At 36.3% G+C, this 27929-nt stretch overlaps 1 protein-coding gene across 2 annotated transcripts; it reads right to left on the reverse strand.

Annotated features, from left to right (window-relative positions):
* Positions 1-381: 381 nt before the first annotated feature.
* tprg1 (tumor protein p63 regulated 1) lies at positions 382-27928 on the reverse strand. 2 transcript variants are annotated; one of them, XM_084128022.1, is made up of 6 exons: positions 27728-27928; positions 26794-27258; positions 25574-25665; positions 18734-18910; positions 3567-3720; positions 382-1146 (listed from the first exon to the last, which is right to left on the reverse strand). In XM_084128022.1, exons 2-6 carry the CDS (start codon positions 27241-27243, stop codon positions 952-954), a joined length of 1068 nt encoding a protein of 355 aa, XP_083984148.1. In that variant the 5' UTR covers positions 27244-27258; positions 27728-27928; the 3' UTR covers positions 382-951. The 2 variants fall into 2 exon arrangements, with proteins under 2 accessions (XP_083984148.1, XP_083984149.1); XM_084128023.1 differs by having other exon boundaries at positions 26794-27249; positions 27728-27806.
* Between the last annotated feature and the right edge of the window lies 1 nt (position 27929).

Consider the following 27929-nt stretch of genomic DNA (forward strand, 5'->3'; position numbering starts at 1 on the left):
TCGATGTGGAAGTTTGAGGTTTGTAAAAATTGGTGTGTAGTTATGAGATTGTTTATATTTTGTCAGAAAATGGTGAATTGTTTCATGAATTGCGTGTTAGCAATCAAGAAAATCTGTAATAAAAAATCTGAAAATAATCCACATTCAGTGACTTATGTCACCGTGTTAATTGGGGTGGCCATGCTGGTGCCAATTTTTAGGGGACAATTCGACAAAAATTTACAATTTATACCTTAAATGTAAAATATACATTTTTATACATTTCAAGCTTGTTGACATGGCCCCACCTTAGAAATGCCCAATAAATAAAAACGGAGCAAATTAGTCAGATAAATGAAACACAGCTAAGGAACACTAATTTCAGTTTCAGCACTAATGAAGCATGTTTCAGTATTAGCATTTATTTTATAAAGGCTTTACAGTTTGTTTGACATTCTGATGAAGAAATATAACAAGACCACTGAGTGAATGTAGTAATTACACAATATGGGGAAATCCAGTACTGCATTTTGCTGTAATAATAAAACCCTAAACCATCAAACAAAAATGACTTATATACCCTTATGCATCAATTGGCTTGTAAGAAGCTTTATGATGAGGTACGATATCAGCATAGATACAGAAAGAAAAGGCACATTACAAAACACATAGTGAGGTTTCTTCTGAGAGATAACATACCAAATACAAGATATTTCTACACAGGAAGTCGTAGGAGGAGGGAAAACATTCTTTGTATGCTAAGACAACAAAAAAGGAAATGTCTGATTGACATTTTGGTGCTAATGTAACTAGATGAAACTGAAAGGTTTGATGGACATTAATAGTATAGATAAACGTATTTTAAGAACAAAAATTATACATTCCTCCCGTATATTTAAAATATATTAAATTAAAATATAAATTGTTGGTGCAAGAGAATTACTTAGTGTAAACAATCATTGGAAGACTCCCTCAGAAACCAATATTGCCTCGTGCTAAGCAATAGCCCAGCTTGTTTTGGTTGCCTATAACAGACATCAGACCAACATATGCTTCGATTAGAATGGGTTGATTCAGCACAAGAACCCCGTTGGCTTTTCCAGGTACAGGATTCTTGCTGTGGGCTTTCTGCGCTGCTAAAGTCAGCTCCTCCCTGAAGTTTTCAATCTAAATAAGGAAGAAAAATATGGAAAAGTAATTTATTCAGTACTAAAACACACGGCAAAAACAACTTTTATATGCTTATTTGGCTCAACTCATGTTTGTCAGGTTGGTGGTTTCTGCTTGTCAAAACAATCCTGTTTATATTTTCTCTTTTTTTTATCAACCGTTCTTCATTTTTGTTGAACCTGCTGTTCACCTCAGTAGGTGGGGTGGAATGTGAGGAATGGGAATGTGTGGCTGTGGGATTAGACACCCCCGTAGTCCAAATGACTGGTTATGCGATCTGTGAGGTCACCTGCATAAGACCCTTCGCTCACACCTTGAACTACATACATACTTTAGAGACGCTGAGTGAGCCAGGGACCAAAACAAATCTAATTTCACATTTCAGTGATATTTCTATACGCACTTGGACTATTTCTTGTTTATTGTCTAATTAAATGATACAGCCTTAAATCTGGGGTTTATGTATCTAAAAATTATGTACTTTTTCTAAACCAATGACCACTTGACCTCAAACTGTCTACGGGCCCCCTAACTCCAAAAAGATGAATGTGACATAATATAAGGTCTACTTCAGATAGTTAGATGATCAAAGATGATCATGACATAATATAAGGGCTACTTCAGATAGTTAGCATAACAACAACAAAACAGAATATCAGTTTATCTCCATATCCCTTGCGAAAAAGAAGAGCTTAATTGTATTGAATGTGCACTTGTGAACTTCAAATCTTAAAAGTAGCCTACATATTTATTTCTATCCTTGCCGATAATGTAATAATTTTTTTAATTATTATCATTTTAAATCATTATATTTTAATAATGTTTTGTCATGCTTTAAATAAGTGCACTTACTTTATGTTGGCTAACATACTACACATACTAAAGTAACTGTAGTGTGTTATTCAGTATTAGGGTAAAACGGGGTTGAAGGCACACCCTAAGTATAAAAAAATTGCTTTTCACTACTCCCATAGTGTATGATTGAAGGAAAATGTTTTATTGAACATTGATGGAGCAACAGATTTTGTGTGAAAATAAATCATAAAAGTGGTTAGTTTGTTTAAAAAACGTATAAAATGTATGAGATGGCAAGCTGGACCTTTTATCCCACACACAAGGTAAAAGGCTCACCAGCATAGGGCAAAAGGCACATATTATTCATACAAATAATAGAGAATAAAGTAAAATGCACCTTTTACCCCAGTACGTCTTTAGCCCCATTGTACCCAATATTTCAAGTTTAATTTATTTAAAAATGTAGTAAATTACAATTTTATCATTAAAAATGTCTAATTAAAAATAAATATATCTAAATACATAACATACAAGTGACATTAAAGTATATTTTAGTGTCCCATAAATGTTTGTCAGTACATTTAGCAGTACACTTTAAATATATTTCAAAGACAGTAAAGAAATTATGAAATTATATATAAAGATGTACTTAAGTCCTAGTTAAGTGGGTCAAAAGGCACTCTAGTTCAGCTAATTTCAGCTAATTGCATTTAATAAATTTAAGTAATAATATATTTTCATTTATTGCAATTAACATAATTGTCTGAAAACATTACGTTCCGTTCGCACTACAGTATATTCTTTTAAAGTGTATTATTAGGTACTTTAAGTACTTTTTTTTTAAAAGTATGCTAAAGTGTACTTTTTCACAAGGGAAAGATAGATATAAACAAAAGAGGTTGCTTTTATATGCATATAAAAACAAGCAAAAAAAGCATACCAAAAAACCTGCACACATAAAATAAAAAGGTGTTTGGTAAGCAAATGGTAAAAAAACTCATTTTTTTTAACAATGGCATATAAACTATAATTATCGCCAAATCTAAATGATCAACTTGGTGCTCGGCCTCTTTAAACCTGGATCACAAATGTTTTTATTGTCAGGAAATTACTTAATGGCATGTATATACACAGATAAACTATAAACTATAAAAAAGTCCAGGTGGAACTGGTGAGCCTTTCATAGATTAATACTTATATTCAGTAACTTACGTCAATTTATTTATGCAGGAAATTTCCACTGACCCCATATGATTTCGAATGACCCCAGTTTGAGAAACGCTGCCTTAAGTAACCTTGCCTCTAGCCTCAAGCTGTCATTCTTTGAAATCTTAATCATGTAGTGAAATAAATATTGCACCACTAATGTTAACTGAACACGTCATTTCTTCCTAAGGCGACTTCCAAGAAATTGTGGGTTCTTACTCCCCCTCTGCAAGTCATCTGGCAGCTTCTGTAACACTTATGAGTAACTGGTCTTGAGAGTGGCTACTGGCTAACTGAGCTCATTTAATGGTTGGGTTTAGTCTGATAGTTTGAAGATCTTATAGGAATATGTCTGAGGTAAGGAATGAGACCTGACTGTGATAAACATGTTCTGTGTGTTGCATTGTAATACTCACCTCACACAGGTGACCCAGCTGCTCATTGGCACCCCTGACAGGGTGATAGGTGAATGAACAGAAAGGATAGTCAACAGAAAAAGGATTCCAACGAGATGTGAAAGATGGTTCTCTGAGTTTATCCCAAAACACCCGCACACCCTCACCTTCTCTCCTGAAAAACAAAGACATATCGTAATGCTTGTATGCTGGAAGACAATGACAGATAGATGATAGCATTGCTAGAGAAATCTACATTTACAATAAACTCTACAGGGGACTCTACAAGGAAATGCTATGGGATCCACAGAAAAGTTCAGAGAAAATAAATAAATAAATAAATGTATTTCTATATATCCTATTTCTATTTATTTATTCTATTTTTTCTATTTCTAATTATTTATTTATTCTATTTTTTTTCTATTTATTTATTCTGTTTTTCTATTTCTATTTATTTATTCTGTTTTTCTATTTCTATTTATTTATTCTTTCTATTTTTCTATTTCTATTTATTTATTCTATATTTTCTATTACTATTTGTTTGTTAATTCTATTTATGCTTATTCATTTATTCATTTTTTTCTATTTATTTTTATTTATTCTATTTCTATCTATATTTATTCTATTTCTATTTATTTATTTATTACATGTGTCATTATAGAAATGAATAAATAAATAGAACTAGAAAAAAATATATTTTAGGAAGGGGGTACCTCACAAGAGAATAGTCACATTTGGGGGTCCCTGAAAACCCCTGACATAATGATTCCAAGTCTAGTGTGAGGATTCGATGAGAGCAGAGAAAAACACTATGGAAATGCAGAAACGCAGATTTTACAAATATAAATAAATAAATAAATGAGTTTCATGAGTTTGCTGAAGCATGCACAAAAAGCACTTGGTACAAAACAGGAACAAGTGGCACATATCTTTTGTTGCAACATCTGTAATCCCTTACTACTAACAAGTGCATTATCTACTAAGGTATTCACAATTTCATGCTTTCAATTAGGTCAGCTTGACCCCAGACCCCCTAGCTTCCCTCCCTGCCAAAACTGTCACCATTTCTCTTCAGGTCGCCTCCTTTATTTACAGCCCAATGTAATGTTTGCTAAGCTTAGAGGCAATTCCCTCCGCTCATCAGATTTTCTTTCATCCCCTCTGCCTTTCTCTTTTGCCATTTTAAGTAAATATTTTTTTAATGAAAAGCCTAGAGGGGATGTCTTTATTTTCCAGGCTGATGAAACCTCATAAGACAAGAGAGTGCCTGGCAGCAAACACAGGGCTTTAAAACCTCCAAACATTCGCTCTTTGTAATGTGTTGGCACCCTTCCATGTTTTACAAGCATCTTTCACAACAGACAATGTACTGTTTCTCCATCAGTCATGTAATGAAAGGCTGTGATTTCTACAAATGTCCATGCAGTCACACTAAGAGACATTCTTCATTTAACACCAATTTGTAAGTATTGCATCATGTATTGGTGCAACAAAATAAACAAGCAATAAATAGTTTTTCCTGTTAATATGAGTTTTTGTCATGCTTTCTATTTCTGTGTCATTGCTCCGGGTAGCCCCGCCCACAGTGAAATGTCATTGGTTTAAAATCACATTCCTCGTAAATGTATATTAAACTTTGAATATGTTCTGATTGGCTGTTACTGTGCCGCATCCCACAGCGTTTTCACAAGAAATCTGACACATCATGCCTGGTTATAATAGTCTAAATGAGGCAGTATAAAAAACACATTTCATAGTTTTTTAACTTCTTTACAGAATGATTAGTAACCAAACATATCTGTGAAATCTGAGAAGTTTTCTTAACTTCATGAAAGCTAGCTTTTAATGGAATGAGCTTGGTATAAATTCAATTTCAGGAACTTTCTATCCTTGATAGAGTTTTTGAAATGGAAGTAAAAGCAGTTATGCTTCGCTAGTGACATTTGATAAACGTGTGGCCTGTAAAAAACACTTCTCATGTGTCTCGCTGAGACTGATATGCCCTTCAGCACAACACCATAGCCATTAAACAAACGTAACCACATAACCAGTGACCTAGCGGCCCTCCTTCACTCTCATACAGACAGACTGGGCTCCAGGTAAAGTCAAGAATCTACTGTAATCATTACAAAGCATTCAATCTTTAGCCTCAGGAGGTCTAATTTTTGTTTAGCTGATAGATGGATACATACTTTTCTCCACATTCACTCTCCCCTCCACTTGACTGAAATATTTCTCAATTATGAATTATAAAAAAAATGGTCACATCTAAATCATTTAAATCGAAATCTTTAATTTAAGTAAAAAATATTGATTAATATCGCAGAATTGATTAGTTTAGTAACCACAGTCATGATCATATGATTTTAATATATGATACCATAATATATGTTGCACATATATTAAGGGAGGATACATGAGAAATAAACGTATCATCTATCATCAATATCCTGCTACTTTGTACCACAGAAACAAAAAATGAAAGGCTTTAAGGTATGGAATGAAATGAAAGTGGGTAAATCATGACTAAAATATTGAGTAATTAAATGATAAAAGCTTTTTTTGGGGGGGGGGGGGGTTCCTTTAAGTATGTGTAATTTATGATTTTTCATTTGAGCATGTGACCCTTTGTTTTAAGAGTACACAGAGGTGTCAGTGCTTGGAATCTTTAAGCATAGCCTTTTATGAATTCAGATGCATATCTTCAACACGAGACAATTGATGCAAACATGTGCACACAGTTGCTTAAAACGTGCCTGTTGCATTTCCAGGTGTGTCTTATTTTGGCAAAAACCAACAGACTCCAGAACACACCTTAAGCAGGACCAGTTCCTGCCAAACACACATACCTTAAAGCTACAGAGAAAGAGTGACTCTTTAGATAAAAAAAAACATAACTACAGGGCAAGGCTGTGTCTCCAGCTCTCACGATGCTGCCTGTGTTTACACTAACACTCTCAGACCTTGACAATGGCTGCTGAGGTCTCGCGGGCTACACCCTGCTGAATAAACTGTTGTGTTGAGAGAAAAAGAGAAGAAAGGTGATCATGGGGCGGCACAAAGCCCGACTCAGAAAAAAGGCTGAAAATTTGACTTTGTTGAGTATGTAAGGTTTTTGTATGTTTGCTTAAAAGCGTAAAGTGTGCTTTTGTGTGTACATGAGCAAGTGCACACGCATACATTGTTTGTGCCAAAGCAGTTGTGTATTTTACTGTGTGTGTGTGAGTTGATCCAGATGATTCCAGAGGTAAGCTATCAGTTCGCGCGGGCCAGTTGAGACAGGCAGAGGGCTGGGCTGCAGCAGCCAGCGGGCTGGGACATTCACTGTTTGTGGTACAGGCTTGAGCTTTCACTGATCATTGCCACTCACTCTCTTACACACACACACACACACACACACACGCACACACACACACACACACACACACGCACACACACACGCACATACACACACACACACACACACACACACACACACACTATTTCATTCCATCACTCTACATGATTGAGAAAGATTGAGAAGGGGAGGGAAAGGAAGGGATGAAAAGAAAAGGTGAAAAATGGATGCTAAGATTTGTCATGCATGAAGCTTCCCCAAGACACGTTACACACAGGAGTGCATTCCTAGAAATAAAGTCACACTAAATTTGATGTTTCCTGCTTGCCATAAAATTGGAATAATGGCCAAGAGGAAACATTAGATTTAGTGTACAGTACTTATGTACAGTACTTGCAGGAACATTTCTCAAACATAAAAATGAAAAAGAGTGATTTTTAAAAAAGTGATACAAAATACAGAATATTTTAAAACACTTTAGATTGTATATATAATCTTATAACTAATATTTCATTTTATTAATATTCAATTGTATAAAACAAATATTTTAAAAGTTGTTTTAACCATGAAAATGTGTTATTGTTCCATAGTGCATACTGTTTAAAGAAAGTAATAATCATAGATGTGTTGAAACATCAAATTTTTGTAAAAAGGATAATTATTAAAATTCAAGTTAAAAAATGTATTTGTACAATTTATATTTATTAGGAGGCCTGTCAAAATTAACGCGTTAACCAAGCGGCAACCTTCCGGTCTTCTCTTGAATCCAACACGGAAGTGACTTAAAATGCAATTCATCGACTTGTTGCTAGAGACAGGCTCCAAAAGAGAGTCAATCCCATATACCCCCAATGTTAATATGCCCAACTTTACAGCAGAAAAAAAATTGTTTACAGCCTGGTACAAAAAGTGGTTTTGGTCTTTATAGCTAATTTTGCCCTTCATGACAACTGTGAGGGGGGTGAATTTTTTTATAACATCCTCTTTAAAGGGGTGGTTGATTATGATTTCACTTTTCTAACTTTAGTGTGTAATGTTGCTGTGAGTATAAACAACATCTGTAAAGTTACAATGCTCAAAGTTCAAAGCAAAAGAAGATATTTGCTTTTAAAGAAATTGTTTTTTAAGGACTACAACAAACGGCTGGTAGGGACTACACGAGATTCCTCCCGGGTTATTGACATCACTAACCCTATAATTTACATAGACCCCGCCCCCAGGAACACGCAGTCCATGTTGAGAAGAGGAAGAGTTGTTGTATTAGAGCACATTTGTGAGTCTGCTCAAGCTGCCGCATCCATCTTTTCACATGCAATACAGTACGTAACACAAATGCAATAGCATGTCACTCTGTAGGCATCTTACAACAGTTCCCACACGAGCGATTTTATAGATTATCATGACAGAATATGCTAATCAAAGACTTGAAGATAGTTAACTCCACATCAGCAACATAAATTCATCAACTAACCATTCAAAAACGTCCTGTTGCATTCTACATGTCACTTCTTCAAGAGTCTCTCCATCATTGTCCGACTTTGAACATAAAAGGCAGAACAGTTTCTAACATTTTAGTGCATGTCTGCAAGCGGCTAAGGACACGAGCTGTTGTAGCTCCGCCCTCTTCTTGAAGGAGCAGCAGCTCATTTGCATTTAAAGGGACACACACAAAACGACACGTTTTTGCTCACCCTCAAAAGGGACAATTTTAATATGCTGTAAAAAATAATCTGTGGGGTATTTTGAGCTAAAACTTCACATACACACTCTGGGGACATCAAAGACTTATTTTACATCTTGTGAAAAGGGGCATTATACCACTCCTTTAAATTATATTAAGCCTTAAAGTTCTGCATAATTAGGGTGTGGCCACTTGAGTGACAGGTCTGCTGTCTGTTAGCCGTCACCTCAGCTAATCCCGCCTCTTTGCCCATTTTCAGTTATCCGGGAGTGACACGCGGTGACATGCTGCCAAGATGTCGACGCCAGGCTCCGCCCACTTTGGCCTTCAAAAATGCTCTTCAGAAACCTACGGGTGACGTCACAGACACTACGTCCATGTTTTTTTTTTTTACAGTCTATGCCGTAACACATGATTCATTTTTTCAGTTTAACTTTAAAATATTTAACTCAATTAAAGCAGCATCCGTTTTTTTCCCTGTCACCCATTGGCTAGCGTTACATTATATGACGAGAGTCTTATTCATGCAAATGCTTTTAAACCATTCAAGCGCGATAAGACACAAAAGAGAAAGTAGTGCTGTACTGGCGCGTCTGTGAATTTCCTGTCTGTGTGACCTATGCTGCATTCATGCCATGTCGTTATTACCATAGTCTCGAGATGACAACACGTGAAATTATATTCAGAGCTGTTCACGTCCTCGGACTGGGAATTACTGGCGTTTCTATGGCACCACTAAATCTGCGGTGGTCAGGTGGTACAGTAGTCGCATGGTACAAGTAGGAACTCTCAGACAATTCCCATCTTACAAGCTGCAATTACAAGCTCTACGAGGACGTGATTTCTTTTTACAAGTTTTTACAAATCACGTAATTGCAGTAATTACGACCTACACACACGACTCGTGCGCACAGAAAGCCACTTCAGACAGCGCCTGAACGGACAAAAACAAAATTATGCCAAAATGCCTGTTTTGTGGAGTATCCTCGCAAGCACAGTCTTAAATTAGTTACATAAAGTCTTAAATGAATGTGAAGAGTAGTGAGAAAATGAGATGTGTGTCAAATCCGCATCATGAGCGGCAAGTTTTAAAGTGACAGTAGCCCAATAAACCTGCTGTTGTTCGTCATTAAGGATAATCAAAGAACAAAGGAAAAAGAGAAAATCACTCACTGCTCTTGACTGAATAACATTTGTAGCTTTAATAAGGATTAATCTACATTTAATTTATAATTTATGCAGTGAAGACTGAGGTATTTTATAACTATTAAATTTCTGTATATATCCTTAGACCTACCTAAAAATCTTAAAGCATTATTTACAAGGTTACACGGGTCAAAAACAATGAAAATAATAACTTTTTGTGCATTTTGACAGGGCAAGAAAAAATCTGAACTGGTCTGACTGGGCCAATAGAAAAAACTGAGCCCTGATATATTGAAGGGCACATGTATATGTGACATTAATTATAATGGGTTTATGTGAATATTGTTTTAACTTCACTTAAATTAAAAAATTTAGATTTTTTTAATAAATATTAAGCTTTTTAAGAAATGTTTGGCTTTCAATTAGACTGTAATGATAAATAGCTATGATTATTGGCTAAAATTGAGAAAAAAAATCTATTTCATAGACACATCACTAGCAGTATTGGTATCGGTGATGCCTTTCATAAAAATATGACATTAAACAAATATTTAAAATATAGGCTACTGTCTTTGTTGTTTCTACATGTGAAATTATTAATATAAAAATATATTAAAAACTTTAATGTTAGGTGTGATTAATCGTGATTAATTACAGAAAAATGTGTGATTGATTGCTTAATTTTTTAATTGATTGACAGCACTAATATTTATTTATTTTTCATATTTACACAAAAGCAACTGTCACTCTAAATCAGGGTTCACCCATCTCGGTCCTGGAGGGCCGCTGTCCTGCAGAGTTTAGCTCCAACCCCAATTAAACACACCTTAACCAGCTAATCAAGGTCTCACTAGGCATACTAGAAACTTTCAAACAGGTGTGTTGGAGCTGGTTGGAGCTAAACTCTGCAGGGACAGCGGCCCTCCACGACCGAGATTGGTGAACCCTGCTCTAAATGATGTTTTATTAACAAAGTTCGGGAGGAGCACGTTCAGATAATTAAACCTAATTAAACCCAGGTGGAGCACATTCAGATAATCAAACCTAATTAGAAACGAGTGGAGCACACTCTGTTAATCAACCCAATCAACGAGTTAAGAGGTGTATATATACAGCAAACTTACCTCCATTCGTTGACAGTTTAACAGCATCTCTCCACCACCCCATCTCCTCACCTCTAGTCCTAAATACTCTTACAACAATGGGGGGAGTACTCTGGGTTCGGGCAAAAATTTGCCAAATACACATAATCTTTACTCTGTGTTTTGGAGTCTTACAAAAAAACAACAACTGTGGTTTATTTAGAGATTTTGGACACTTATGCAACAGTTGTGATTCATTATACGCAATTACTCATTGATTTCAAAGGTATCTGCAAATGGTGACAAGTAAATCTCTGAAAGTGATTCAGTGACATCAGGGCCCTTATATGGTTGGCTTACCGGATACTTGTTAGGGTCATTGGAGAAATTTTCGAATGCCATTTCATCCTTCAGTGCTAGAATCTAGTCTATTGCAATACACCAAAAAGAACCTTTATAGAAAAAAGCTTCATTCCTCATTACATCAGTGCCACTGAACGCCTAATGAGTTATATATTTTTGCGAAGTCACAAATGTTACTAGTTGCTATTAGCTTTAATAAGGAGCAATCTCACTGACAAGAACATAGCAGTCAATGGTAAATTGTTTTAACTATAATCATTTATCATAATCTGGAATGACACAAGAAGATACAATTATTCAAATCAAATAGCACAATTGGTTTAATTTATCATTGATGAGTTTAGTTTTTGAACAACTTCCAGATTGAAATGTCACCTCAATTGTAGAATGACTCAAAAATAAACACAACAAGAAACACACACACACACTCAAATGTATTCTTAGTTAATCTCTGGTGCAGCGTCTTGAAATTCCTGTAGCGGTCGACTGCACTTATGTATGGCTGAGGACTAGTAAGTCAACACACTAGATGAATATCAGAGGTCTGCTACAGCTGTCAGGGCAAGTGGCTCACGGAGTGCCAGAGCCAACAAACAAATCCCCAGATTGCTCAATAGATACTACGATTGAGCAGCACGGCCATTCACTGTGGTGGGCCATCCGTGAACCAGTCTTTTACTTGACATGATCGTAAAACAAAATTCATGCAAAATATTTCAGAGCAAGAGAATAAGGGTGAGAGGCAAAAATAGGTGGGGCTTTATCCCAGTGACTAATTTCCGTCAGGAGGTGAAGATCCAGGAAAGTAAATGCCAAGAAATTATGCATCATAATGCTTCTGTTTTACGTAGGCATATCTTATTGCAATTAGGCATTAATCAGCGCTCTCCATATACTGTAAAACACCACAAGATTTAGAGATTTAGCGCTATGCTTCCATTTCCTGACAATGACAAATCAAACTAGAGTCTCTCAGGTCCAAACAGTGCTGACACATTATTCTACATGCGCGCAGTGGACACAGTCAATACAGTAAATGACCTGGCAAGCACTAGCATGTTGACACATAGTTAAGAAATGGTTAACAAATCCCTATGTAAACTTTAGCTAATCCTTCCCAGGAAGTCAATCACAATGAATGCTTCAATACAGTTCTGTTGTTTGTGTAGTTTTTACCCCACCCAGTGCACTTAATGGAAACAGCTCAGATTGATTGCAAGGTCTAGGAAATCTGAAAAATTAAAAAGCTTAAAGTAATTCAGAAGTTATATCGGCAATGTTGTTCTTAATCAGGTAATGTGTGCAAGTTGGTTTTAGTTACGGTGCAATTGTGGGAGGATATGAACTGGATGAGGACGTTGTGCACAGCTGGTCTAAATGTGTGAAATTGCCCCCTCTGCTGACAAAATGATTCATTATCAAATGTCCAATAATGTGGTGGGGTGGAATATTATATATATATATATATATATGAAGAGTTCAGATGCAAAAGCCTACAAGTGCCATCTGAAATTTTCTTCTAGAATGATCATTTTTATCAAGCTTGTATATTTAAGTTCAGTAATTTCACTTAAATGACAATTCATAGGGCATTTTCATTGCCATTAAAGTGAAATTACTGAACTTAAATATACAAGCTTGATAAAAATGATCATTCTAGAAGAAAATTTCAGATAGCACTTAGAGGCTTTTGCATCTGAACTCTTCATATATTCCACCCAATACAGTCTTTTGAACTTTCTACTCAACAAGAACTTCTTGAACAACAAGAAAACTTTCTTGAGCATCAAAGTTTTTAGAAAGACTTCATGTGACACTGAAGACTGGAGTAATGGCTGCTGAAAATTCAGCTTTGCCATCACAGGAATAAATTACATTTTAAAGTATATTAACATAGAAAACTAGTTGTTCTCTACGTCTTCTCTGTGGAAATATACGGTTATCGCTTTGCCTATCCAAGTTTTGTAATGACAATCTTCATGCTTAATTTCATATTTCGTTTTCTGTATGTTTTCATTTGACAGAAAGCTGAAAATTGCCTCCAAGTCTGACACATTTTATGTTTCATAAACATCCTCTTTACACCTCAAATGCTAGATATATTTTTATAGCAACATTCCGTCAAAAAAAGTCACACAAAAAAAGGCTCTTGTCAGCACGAGCTACCGAGGACACATGAGTGATGTGCAGGGTAGATGGGTAATTACCTTGTCTAGACAGTCTGGGTGAAAAGCACTTTTTGAAAACAGCCACAGTGAATGAACTCTCTTTGCACCACGCTGAGGCTAAGACTCATTCAAAACCACTGTGAACCATTCTCCCTGCAGTTAAGGGAAGGTATCAGTGGCCTACAGACATCTGGAGTAAACCCTTACTATAGAACTTGGTCATGGTGGAGCCACTGCATTTTTGGGGCTGCACTGTAAATAAATCTGATTATCATGCAAAAAATAAAATAAAAAAAATTACTGGACTGTATGAATATCCATCCAGTGCTCTTTCTTAAGAGGTGTACTGTCTTAGAAGCTTAGAAATTAAAAACAGAAAGGGATTTGTCCTCTGGAATTGCTTGTCTCTCTCATTCTCAGTAGTCCAATCATTTATCACTGTAATGACCCATGGCAAAAGCCCACACATAATCAGCACACTTTTTTCCCACATGTTCTGCACTGATTATTGGAAATCTGATGGCTTGAAGGTTTTATGTATGAGTAAATGTTTATTCTCAGAGCTGAGAATATAGGAATGCACATTCAAATTCTGGCTGATATAGTTAATTATTTTAATGTTATTAATTAAATTCTATACTACTTTAAAAAAAGTAAAAAATACTATACACAAAATTAAAATCAATAGTTTTAAATTCTACAGCTGAATTTAGGCATCACAACGTTACGTACAATATGAAAAATGGATATTCATATTGAGATCTTCTAAAATTATGCAGTACATAAAAATACTATTAGAGATGACAATAAAGGTAACCTAAATGTGAAAACAGGTGGACATAAATATACAATATTGGCAGATATACACTACCATTTAAAAGTTAGGGGTCACTACGATTTTTTAAAGAAATTAATAATTTTATTCAGCAAGGATACAATAAATTGATCAGAAGTGAAAGTAAAGACATTTGTAATGTTACAAAATATTTGTCAAATAAATGCTTCTGTGAATCATCAAAGAATCACAGAAAAAAAACAATCACAGTTTACATTGATAATAATAAGAAATGTTTCTAAAGCACCAAATCAACATTTAAGAATGGCTTGTCAAGGATCATGTGACACTGAAGTTTGGAGTAATGATGCTGAAAATTCAGCTATTGCCATCACAGGAATAAATTACATTTCGAAATATGTTACAAACAGCTGTTTAAAATTGTAATATTTCACTAAACTTTTGAATGGTAGTTAATCTTGACTGATACTGACAAATTAATAAAGAACACATCCATATCGGTAACAAAATGGTAATATATTCCAGTAATATACTCATAGTGGTAGCAGAAAATTTGTCAGATGATACAAAACCCATGGGGTCCTGATCATCCTGTCTGGGATATTACAATAATATTCAGCTGATACTTTGATAAACTAATGACCCAAGTGTCAACATCCAATTGCTCAAAGCAACACAAACACAGTTGCACAAAACGTCACACACCAAGGGTGTGTTGAGGGTGTGTTTGGTTCAACTTAAACAGACTCTCCCTTACAAAAAAGTAGTTTATTCAAGTGTTCTATTAGTATACTTCTTTTAGACTAAAAATAAGAAAGTATACTTTCAGTCTACATTTTATATACTTCTCAAAAATATACTTTATGTACTTCTCAGAAATATACTTAAAATTACACTTAAGTGTACTTGACTTATACTGAGAGAAAAGTCCAAGTATATTTGGCCTGTACTAGTACTCAATCTTTTGATCGAGATATACTTAAAGTATAATTAAGTATTCAAAGTATACTTGGCTTGTAGTTGTGTTAACTCTGTTGATCAAGTAGCCTGTTAAATATTTTTTTTACATAGTTTTTCATTTACAGTCTTATGAAGCTTACATTGTTTGAAAATGTTGATTAGGATATTGATATGAAACAGATATGTTTCTAATTCTGCGTATCTGGATTTTTGTGTAGGCTAGTCCACTGGTAGTGTATAGGAATTTACTTTAATTCTACTTTACTCTTTCCCCACCATTGACTGAATTTTCCAGCTATCCATGTTTTCACTGTTATACGGTAGGGGGCGCTATGACACATCTTCTACTAGTACAGAATCTCCGGATCAAAACACAGGAGAAGAAGAAGCTGAAACAAGTGATAGAAGATTGCTCACTCAAATGTAAAATAACGTGATCATCAAACATTAAACAGCGTGTAAATTAAAACTGCTTAATGTTACCAAATGAAATGAAGCGTAACCAATGAAGAGAAAACGACTGTGAAGCTCTGGGGGTGTCGGACTCGATCTACTCCATCTGTGTTTTGATCATCGTTCTGAATCTGATCAAGGCGTAGTCTATTAAAATGTTGCCTTTCTTTATGAAACTTGTATTAGAATAGTAAACTACTAGTATACTTATAAGTTCACTTGTAGTATGCATTACAAATGAGAAACCTAGTTGTGTACTTAAAGTTTACTACTCTTACACTTACTCTTAAACATATACTTTTATATACTAAAAGTGGGCCAATTTAGTCCCAAGCAGTATTGAAATAGTACACTTACAAGTTTACTACAAGTACACATTGATATTAGTATACTTACTACATAAAGTATACTTAAAAATATACTTGAACATTACTTAAGTGTACTTCAACTTGAAGTATACTTCTTTTTCGTAAGGGCTGGTGCGATCGATTACTCTGTTAGTGCGGTCCATTTGAATAAGTTTGAAACCTGGTGCATACCAAACAAGCATACCGAGACCACTGAAAGGGTCAATTTCCAAAGAAAAGGTGCGATTTGACTGAAATACAAATGCAAAAGACAAATGACATCTAAACTATCCAAAAACAGGATGTGATGTCACAATATGCGACCCTAAAAAGGACAGAATACTCAAGCATACCTGCGCTGTGTCCAAAATCATATACTTCCCTCAAATGTAGTACCTACTCAGACAGTTTGCAATTTCGGACACAGTTTTTCTCATCAAAGGAGCTATGTTACCCATTAGTTTGGTAGTTTTGACTCCTTTACACATTTTATAAGCTCTTCACGAGTTCTCAGCTGGTAAAAATACCATGTACGCACTTACAACTAGCGCATTTAGCCCAGCACACAGTATTGGTTTAGATGTTCGGTAAGTTCCGTCTCAAAATATATGTCATAAAAGCTGTATCTTTTTGTTTTGTATCTTTAGGTTCGGTCTTAAAAATGACAGTGTGAACACTAAGTGAACCAACGTTAAATGTATTTTAAATTTAAATTTTAAAGTTAAATTTCCTTTGGCCAAAAGAACAAGAAAATTGAAGTGTGAACACACCTTAAGTTTCCTTAGAATGCACAAATGCATGCAACTATATTGTGATGTGGGGGCAACACAATGCTGTATACATGATTTATTCCATTCACTCAATATTCACTAATTCATCGGACTGATGCTGGACAATGACTGCTGTCCCACTACTGTACTGTAAATTGGGTTCTGTACAAAAACATCTAACAGGTGACTGACAATAACAGAATGAAGGACTCATCAACTGGAGTGATTAAAGCTGAAGAGACCAAATAAATGTAGTTGAAATGACAGCCTATTATCAATAAGAATAATATTTAAGTGGTGTGTTGAGAGTAAAAAGGAGAACATGAGGGGAGAACTGCATGCATAGTTGTTTAAAAGAAAGAAGTGCAGACGGCTTGAGCATGAGATTAAGTTTGCGAAAAGACAAAATAATGAGGGAGATGGAAAGAAATTAAGCAAAAATGGAAGGAAAAGGAAAAAGAAAGAGAGTGGCTTTAAAGCTTGCCTTTCTCCTCCAGCACTCTGGGGTGGTTTTCATTGGCGTTTTATTTATAATTGAATGTAATGTGGGGAGATAAAGGCAGCCCAATACGGCCTGCCTCTCCTAAGCACTTCATGCCACATTACGTTTTATTCATCAAATTAGTTTTACTTGGGTTGGTGTCCCCTGAGCCAGCTTTAAAAGGTTTGGATGAAAGGACTACATTAATTTCTACCACTAATCGGTTACACAAGAGCTATACTGACAGCTCTCCCCTCCCTGCATTATAAAGTCCTCCTTACATCCCATTTCTATTCACATAATCCCTCCACAAAAAAATTAAGAGAAGAAAAGAGGCTCTGGCCTCCTTCCCCTCTGATACCATTTGTCAAATCCTGCTGCATTGTGGGTATTATCACCCTGTAAAAACTGCTAATACGGTTAGGAAAAATGACTCATGGTCTCAGACTTTCCTCATTTGTCTGTTTAAGGCTTTATGGAGGATGGAGAAATGTACAGAAATGAATGAGAGTCAAAAGCCATTGGCTTAAATATTCACAAACATACAAAGTGCTTTAATGTGAGAATATTCCAGGTAACTGATGCCAGTTGGAACACCTGGGTACTTCAGTGGCAACTCAAAGTTATGAGTCTTATGAAAATGTTACTGACATAAATCCAATGACTTAATTCAGTAATTAATTAATTTTGATGTGCAATAACAGTATATAACAAAAAATGATATAATATAAATCAATTTTGCATTTACTACAGTAATAAAATAAAAAATACATTAAAAACAGTAATATTGTATAACTTTTTAAAATATAAATAGAAAATGTTTAGAATTATTTAATGAAAAGAAAGTAAAAGAACAACATTTATTTGATTATATTTATTTATTTATTTTTGTAACAATGCAAAAGTCAATTTTGCTGAATAAAAGTATGGCAAAAAAAGAATAATAATATTGTACTGACCCCAAACCTTTTGAACAGTAGTGTATCTAATAATCATATTTATTTTCAATAACCAACTATTTTCAACCAGGTGTCCACTGTCCAGCTATTATTAAGACCACCAAGCAGATAAAGTAACACTGGCTTCTGTTTACTTGCAGTTATCACATCCACAATGTCCTTACTGAAGCAGAACAGAAGTCCATCTCTCATTCTCGACAAGCCCTGCAAGTTTGTCATCTACATATGGAGCACCTCTCTTTGTGCTCTATCTCTCCCCAGACTTTCCTCTTATCATGTAATTAAGCATGACATGCAAAAGGCGGGGAGGAATTTGCAACTGATTAGCAGAACTGGCAATAAGCCAGTGTGGAAGATGTTTCTTAGAAAAAGACCTTCTGAGGGTTCTTGAATGTACAAGGCTTCATTACACATGGCAACAGGTGGCACAATAACAATCAGTGAAGCATAGAAAAATATTCGTGCTTGTATTTTTGGTTCTGATGGTCACAGTTGATCAGAAACTATGAAAATCAGATGTACGGTTAAAAGTTGAGGAACTGCTGGCAAATGAAGAACGTTCAGAATCTTTTTGTTGCATTAGGGAGATGTGACCTTTTCAACAAGGAATGAAATGATACTGATGAAGGAAAGGGTGTTACTCACTTCAGGAGGGAATTTGGTGGAAAGCAGAAGGTACCATGGCAGATGCGGTCGATGAAGTTGAGTGGAATCTTCTGGATCTGCTGACAGTGAAGCATGATGAAGTCATACTTGCAGATGAGAAGGGTGTTCTCTGTGATGAGCACCAAACGCTCTTTCTCATTGTTCCAATGATCGATCCTACACAGGAAAAGGGAGAGAGCATTAAAAATATGGGTATTACTTGTAAAGATGCACAATATTAAAATTCTGGCCAATGTCAGAGCCAAAGCCTTGAGGGCAGTACTCTGATAGATGATGCAGTAGCACCTTGAACAATACTCAACTTCATAAGCAGTTGCTACTTTTCTGCAACTGTTGCTTTAGACTACTCTGACAACACTGAGATGACGTACTAGTGCTCTGCTGCTTCACCCTGAAATATGTCTCAACAGTATGTTTGTGGTAGTCTGGCAGGAACTTCACAGTGCTTAATCGTTTACAGCATCTTTAATTAACATGAGTTTAATTATTTGAAACATGTTAGCATGGGTCCCCTACTGGGCCCGACTGCAGACCTCTGCTGTGTTGCATACAGTACATCAATGTAACTACACCAGCTCCGGCCTACATTCCCATAAATCTGTTGCTCACAATCCTTCCACAGCTTTGATCAAGCACAGAAGAATTCTAAAACAAGTGCTTGGGCTTATGTTAATTTAGAGTTTGACAGATTAGTTTGGCACACATAGATCACAGTATTGTTTCTATACCAGTTATTCTAAATGGCAACAGCAGGCTTTTCCATGTCAAGTATGTTTGTGAAAATATTTACTTTGTATTAAACTGACAGTGTATCTTTTATTCTATCCAATATAAGAGTACAGTTCAAGGCAGAATACTGTCTTTAAAAACATGGCTACAACAAAATCAAGCATTCAACTTCACTGTCAGAAGTAATGGGATTTTTTTTAACAAAACAATGCAAATGTGATTATATGCTTTTGGTTCTTACTGTTAAAATCTATGGTTGCCAATAGAATGCATTTTTTCTTTCAAATTTTCCATGGATCCCCTAGCATTTCCCCGGACCCCAATTTGAAAACTCATTGAAGATGTTAATACTTTTTTTTTTTTAGAGAGAAACATTACATATTTGTAAGCTGCAGTAGGTCTGTTTGAACCTACAGCCTATTTAGTAAGAAAAAGAGACCAAACTATTTTATTTTATGTTCATCCACACTAAATTTTCTATAAGCATGTGGGTTTCAATTATATAGGCCTACATATTCTAAAAGCTACAACATATCTGCAATTGCCTTTGGCATTCTTCTTAAAATATGTATGCCCACATTTTTAGATCCCAATGTTATGTCAAAACAAAGATATGTGCTTGGAAAATGCATAACTAATGCATAAGCTACTTTTTATATGATTTTTTTCTTTTTTTTTTGTCAAAACACCAAATCTCATTTCTTTGAGGAGCTTTCGCCCCAATTGGCGAGTGAAAAGTGCCTTACGTTGAATGTATGGAGAGCTCCTGCCCATGAGACAAAGACAGCGAGAGGCTGTACATGTTCTCCATTTCTTAAAACTTTCTCTCAGCAAGGAATTGTGAAACTTACTCAGTGATGGTAAGGTAAGGTAAAATAAGGTAAGGTAAAAACACATAAGACTTTGAATGTATTGTCCCTTACTCCCAACATCAGATCTGGACAGTGACAGAAACAACACATGAGAATCTTACTAAAATAAAGGGCCTTTATGCACCCTGGTGTCTTATTTAGGTATACTTTTTACTTGTTTACTTCTGACAAGGCAAATGGAATAATTTCACCTTGGCTGAGTATGTTGGTCCGATGACGTACAATAGGTGTGAAAGAGCACAAACATTTTCACACCACATAGACACAAACACAACTAACAGGCCCTCTGACTCTCAGCGGTGCCCCAAGGCCTTTGGATGTAATACTGCAAGCATAGTGTAAGAGTTGCCCTTGATGTCACAAGACTTGTTAAACTCTACAGTCTTCCGTTACCCCTAAATTACAGGGCTCCAGACTTTTTGCGGAAAAAAATTCTGCCAGTGCGACTAAATTTTGTTAGAGGTCGCACTGGTTCCACCATCACGTTACCCAACTGAGATGTGCTATTTCTGTTGCATATGAGAAATATCAAACAGCAAATGAAACAAAAGTGGAACGAAACCGTGCCACTCGTTTGAGCTGTGCAGTGTGGACCGTTTATCAGCTCGTAGCAATAATAGACACGCGACACCATTACTACACAGCGCTGGGAGATCCAGCGAGAAAGCGTTGGAATTCGTCGCAGAATTAACAACATCACAGCGAGATCTTGTAGGAAGCATTCAAATTTACAGATATCAGATCAAACAGTGCTGACATGGAAACCAGGAGAAACATTGTGCCATGAATGAACAAGTAATAGAAGGCTTTTCCAGTCCACAAATCACCAACATTCACCATAGATTTAATGTAGTAATGCTAACTGTAACCATGGTATTGTGGCAGAATTTTTTCATTTTTTTTCCATTATTCATCTCAGGGTTCTTAAAACCTCTTGAGAGTGAATTAGTGCTTCACACTATTACAGAACTTCAAAGCTCTAAATATTATCCAATTTAAATGTTATTTTTAATGTGATGATTTGTAAAACTAAAAGATGTAAGAAAGTAAGTAAAGTAAGTAAAGTTTATTTCTAAAGCGCTTTTCACAGATAAAATCACAAAGTGCTGTACACGAGAAAGGTAAAACAAAAAAATATAAAAAATGTATATACATATGTAAAATCAAAGTGACACTAGTGAAAACCCATCAACCAAAAGCTTTCTTAAATAAACAAGTCTTCAGATCTTTTTTAAAAGAGTCAACAGAGTCTGCCAGACGCAGAGACAGGGGCAGGGCGTTCCACAGTCTGGGGGCAACAGACTGAAAAGACAGGTCCCCTCGGGTCTTATAACGAGTCTTGGGGACCATAAGCAGGTTCTGGCCAGAGGACCGAAGAGTGCGGCTAGAGGAGTACGGGTTCAAAAGGTCCTTGATGTACTGTGGGGCCTGACTGTTTAAGGCCCTGAAAGTCAGCACTAAAATCTTAAAATCAATCCTGAATTTTACAGGGAGCCAATGGAGAGCCAACAAAACGGGAGTGATATGCGACCTTCTGGGGGCACCAGTTAATAGTCTAGCAGCAGAATTTTGAACCATTTGCAGTTTGTTCAGAGCTGACTTATTCAAGAAGGTAAAGACAGAGTTGCAATAATCAAGTATAGTTGATATGAAAGCATGAATAATAATTTCCAGATCATTCTTTGACAACATTTTGCGTATTTTAGAGATATTCCTAAGGTGATAAAAGCAGTTTCGGACAAGCTGTTTTGAGTGTATCTCCAAAGACATGGCCTGGTCAAACACAACCCCCAGGTTTCTGAGGCTGGATTTGACAGAGGAGCCAAGATAGCCAAGGTGCTGTTTGATCAGCGGGATCTTGTGGTCTGGAGCAAAGATCAGTGTTTCAGTCTTACTTGCATTTATCTGCAAAAAGTTATTGGCCAGCCAGTCTTTGATGGAGGACACACACTCTAAGAACAGTGACAAACGATGGAACTCAGCATCATTGAAAGAACAGTACAACTGGACATCGTCGGCATAGAGATGATACGATACATCTTTAAAACAACCCATAATATGACCAAGTGGCAAAATGTACAGTAAAAACAAAATAGGGCCCAAAACTGACCCTTGTGCCACTCCGCAGGACAAATTGGTCACATCTGACTGTACATTGTTTATAGCAACATTAAAGGTTCTGTCATGAATATAGGAAGAGAACCACTGGAGGACAGATCCAGATAGTCCCATCTCATTATGAAGCCGGTTGATCAGTATACTGTGATCTACCGTGTCAAAAGCAGAAGTCAAATCGAGAAGTACAAGTACAGTGTAGCAGCCAGTGTCCGCTGCCATCATCACATCACTAGAGACTTTGATAAGAGCTGTTTCAGTGGAGTGCAATTTTCGAAAACCAGACTGAAAAATATCAAACAAGTTGTGCTGCTCCATAAAGGAGGTCAGCTGGCATGCCACTACTTTTTCCAAAATTTTTGAAATAAATAGAAGTTTTGATATGGGCCTATAGTTATTAGGTTCTGAAGGGTCAAGATTGGGCTTTTTAAGGATCGGGTTTACCACAGCGTGTTTGAAGTAGCTGGGGACTGAGCCAGATGCAAGTGACAGGTTAATTATTTTTATCACACAGGGGCCAACAATATCGAACATTTTTAACAACAGGGGTGTTGGGACAATGTCAACGGGGCTTGAAGACGGTTTCATATTTCCTATTAAGGTCTTCACATCCTGTAGGCTGACAGGAGTGAAGGACGACCAAGACAACACCATTGAGAATTCAGTAGAACACACAGTGATTAGGGGAACTTTAACACTGGCCCTAATGTCTTGTACTTTGCTCACAAAAAACGACAAAAAGTTGTTACAGTCCTCATGTGTGTACACAGGCACAAGAGGAGCTGAAGGTGCAGTTAGATTATCGATGGTGTCAAACAAGACCTTAGGATTTTTCTTATTACCTGACATAAGATTGGAAAAATAAGCCGAGCGAGCCTGCTTTATCAATTCATTCAGATCCAGTATCATATCTTTTAAATATGTCTTTTAAGAAAACCATGGGCCCTATCATACACCCGGCGCAATATATCACCAGGCGCGACGCGAGTGTTTTTTGCTAGTTTCAGCCCGACGCAGTTATCATTTTCTAGTCCAGCGCCACGTTGTTTAAATAGCAAATGCATTTGCGCCCATTTGTGCGCCCATGGGCGTGCTGGTCTGAAAACGAGGTGTGTTCAGGGCAGGCGCAATGATGGCGCATTGCTATTTTGAGGCAACTGAAATAGACTGTGCCATTGACCACCTGAAACCTGGTCTAAAGTCAATGGCGCAATATTTTTTTTTGTCATTTAAAGAGCGCGTTAGTAATGTGCACCTATAGGCGGGTCCACAACGCGCATACACTCTGCTTGCGCAGCATCACACAAACATGCCAAATATTAAAAATAAAAGGATTACAATGTAAAATATTATTATTGTGTACATTAATACAGTATATGATGGAATCCGGCTTGTCCCGTAGATGGTCTGCTCGCGCTCTTTAACCTCGCGCACGAGCAGATCCGTTTGCTCTCTAGAGACGCGTTCAGTCTTTCCACTATCAAATTCCGACATGTAAATGGCGAATCCGCCATGGCGCGAGCGCAGCTGGCATTTAAAGGGAATAGGAGATGAGACTCTGATTGGTTTATTGCATGTAAAGCCCAAAACACACCCATTACTCATTAAGAGAATAGGGACAACCCTTTTAGACCATGCGCCTGGCATGCCGACCATTTTTCCCGTCTAGCAAAAGTGGATTTCAGTGCGCTTTAGACCATGCGCTTAGATTGTAAAATATGGCCCTAACACTTTGTGGCAGAGAAACACTTTTATTTTTTAAAAAAAGACATGAAATGACCACTATAACCAGTAGATGGGGGCAAAGGAGCACTTATTGAGTGGAAGAGTTGGACGTTTCTTCAAATTGTGACTGAATTACACAAACTGAAGTAAAAGTAAAGAGCGCTCCTTTTATAATCACTGAAGCTGTCGGTCAGTTCAGTATGATAATGTAGAAGAAAAATGGTACGTTTAATAATCGTAGAATATTAAATTTTTCCCTACAAAAATTTTAGGTTTTTGCAAGTTACTGTTGTTAATAAGTTAATTTTATCTGCATCTCAATTCAAGCTCAGTGTTTTACTGTTGAATTTCCAATAAACAAATGTGTAATAGTATTATTAGTAACTGTACTTATTAATGCAAAACAGTAGTAATTTTATGAGTAAATTAACTATGATTAAAAATTCCCCCAGCACTACCGAATCAGGAGCCGGCACCACCATCTGTAGAACTTAGTGGCACCAGTGCTACTGCTCCCAAATGTTAGTCTGGAGCCCTAAATTACTGCTAGATTTTCAAAGAGTTGGACGACTGTTCACATACAAGGCTTTGTGATTAAGCCTCAAATAATAATGTATCTTTTTAAATTAAAAATGCAATGAAATGGTATTACTTCATGTATTACTATAAGGAAGTAAAAGTATATCAAACTTTTACATGGTACTGTAAATTTTTGTATGAGCTTATTTTACATTTATTTTAAATTATGCACATAATCATGCACAGGGCAAGATAATGCATTTAATTATAGGAATCCTTTGATAATGAACACATGTGGAATACAAGAATATTTAAAGCTAATTTAACGCAACTAACCTATTATGCCTATTAAGTGTCTTTGTTCTGACAGCACGAAAAGGCAAGGTACAGCTAAAGCTATTTCTTACAATGTCTATCATAATAAATTTATATCAGTCAAAAATAATGAATTCCACGAACTTCATTTTTTGTTTCAAGCCTAAGCTCAAACCATGGGAAATATAATATATATTATTAATTATCAGAGCAAAGCCTTCAAACTGTTCCCTGAAAGCCTGCTCACAGACAGATAGAAGTTGTCATCTGCCAACACATTTATCAAAATGTATTTTAGCAGCTCCATTCTGCTCCCTGTTTATTTCACTTTATTTCCTGTACATTTTACTTATTTACAGAACACAGAGCGAGATAATGGATTGCGTCCTGGAATGAGTGCCATGTGATGAAAGAACTGAGATTCTCTTACTCCACGTGAATGTTGCACATTAGCAGAGCAGTCAATATTTGGTTACTTCAAAAGTGCTCTTAAACTAGGGTGTTTTTTTTTTAGAGAAAAAAAAGAAAAGAAAAAAAAACTTACTCAGCCATGAGCCAAACACCCTGGACAGCACCATCTTCTGTGGGATCCACCAGAGATTTAACATCTTCAATGCCTTGGTCCAATGTTCCGGGCTAAAATGTGACATAGCACAACAATTACAACATATTACAGCCAGTGACATCTGTGCATTAGGGGCCAGGACCCACTAGAGGGTGCTCACATTAAAATATGTTTTTCCGCAAACTAAACTTGTTCTAAGTTCCTTTAACAAGACAATTTTATTATGTGAAACTATTTTTTAAACAATGTCTGTGATGTTGAAGCCATATAACTGTACACATTTGTTTCAGTAAATCATTGGAGAAGTGGAGAATGTCACGTTCACAATGTTCTTCCAATGTTCATATAAAAAATGTTTTTCAAAAAGGTGTGTTTGACACTGACCAAATATTAGCATTTCATAATATTCTTGTGCACATTGTGTCCATATGAAAGAAACATTGAAATGGATTAAAACTTAAAAATAATAAGCCTTGATGTGCTTTGTATGCCAGATGTAACCTGAAAAGTTCCTACAAATTATCTACAAGCAACATTCATTGGCGAGTCAGTTTGATTCAAAATAAGTTTGATTTAAATTAAATATTATAAGATTTGATTCTAACTACTATGACAATAACTATTAATTTGTTAAGTGTTGTACCACACCATGAATACAGAGACAAAGATGCCACTGATTACAATAAACACAATACAATATAGTGCTTAGTCATAAAAATGGATTTCTATTTTAGAGTAAGTGGGAACAATGGTTTTGATGGATGAGTGATCCCATTTCACCAGTTTTACAAAACAAAATCTGGTCTTTGAGCAGGCCAACAGATACTATTTGCTAATCAAATGTCCTCAGGTAGACTGAGGAAACAGAAAACAGGAAGACAGCTTTCAGTGATCTCTGCAGGTGAGGAATATATGTTTGACTGAATATTGGCAGACATATGTCAGTACTCGACGAGTGAAGAGTATTAAGACTATCATTGTTTGCTAAATAGGTGTTGAGGATATTCATACAAAAGGTGTGGTCAGCAGTTTTCTATTGTACTGCAGAGCAACCATGGTTTGTTTGCCCCACACCACTCAACATACGAAAGAAGTGTAGATTATGTGTCAGAATGATTATAAACACAGTAGAACATCGATTTGCGGTCAACACAGAAAACAGAGACTTCGATGAGACTTTAAAAGAAAGTAGACATTACCCTAAGAACAAAAAATTTCTTGACTTTAAACTGTTCTGCAGATGTTTTCCATTTAGCTTTGACTGCAGAGGCACGTGGAGAGGGGGTGGTTTCTGCCTTGGCCTCTGCAGCAGGTGTGCTGGGTTTTTCTGTTTCACTGGGAGATTGTTGAGGATGGATGTCTGGTTCCGGAGACTTTTGAGTTTGCTGCTTCAAGTCCACAGACTTGAATGTTTCCTCATCTTTCTCTGACATAGTGACCGGAGACTTTTGAGTTTGCTGCTCCAAGTCCACAGAGTTGAATGTCTCCTCATCTTTCTCTGACACAGTGACCGGAGACTTTTGAGTTTGCTGCTCCAAGTCCACAGAGTTGAATGTCTCCTCATCTTTCTCTGACATAGTGACTGGAGACTTTTGAGTTTGCTGCTTCAAGTCCACAGACTTGAATGTTTCCTCATCTCTCTCAGACATAGTGACCTAAAAAGCCTAGTTCGTTTGAAAAGATAATTAAGATTAAGCTGTCATTAAAAACATACATAAAGCATAAATGATAAATAATATTTATAGGCCTAAGTTTAAGAAGCAAAACGTATTCAACGGCATGAAACATGCAGTTCGACAATAGTTCGATTCCCAGACAATAAATCTTTTGTGTCGGTTCTTTTAAGTGAATAAGCAGTCCGATATCCAAACTCTTATGAACCGATTTTTTTTATAATGAATTAAAACACCTGTTGAAGGCTGTAAATGTCGTAAACGTTTATTTATTTATGTTTTGCCCTCACTATTAAAAGAATGAAATATCCCAATCTAAACCATGTAGCCTAATTCTTACAATTTCCATATCTATTCTGTAACAACAATTGAAGTAACTTATATGACACCGCTTAAGTTAGGTATAGGACTACTATTATAGATTTGTTATAAAATGAGGGCAATAAATGTTGTATCTTACCGATGGCTGAATGTTTTAGGCTACTAGACGGTTTGACTCTGCGTCAGGAGCACCAGAAACTATTTCCTGCTTCCGTGATCTGAAGAGATGGGCGTTTCGCAAAGTACGCAAAGTTTGGACTTGTCAGGGCCGACTCAGGAGAACGAACCTCTGCAAATGGAACAGCAGCGTTCTTGATGGCGTCTCTCAGCTCGCTCGTATA

Source organism: Abramis brama, assembly GCF_963993115.1.
Source record: "Abramis brama genome assembly, chromosome: 11".
Classification (NCBI taxonomy): domain Eukaryota; kingdom Metazoa; phylum Chordata; class Actinopteri; order Cypriniformes; family Leuciscidae; genus Abramis; species Abramis brama.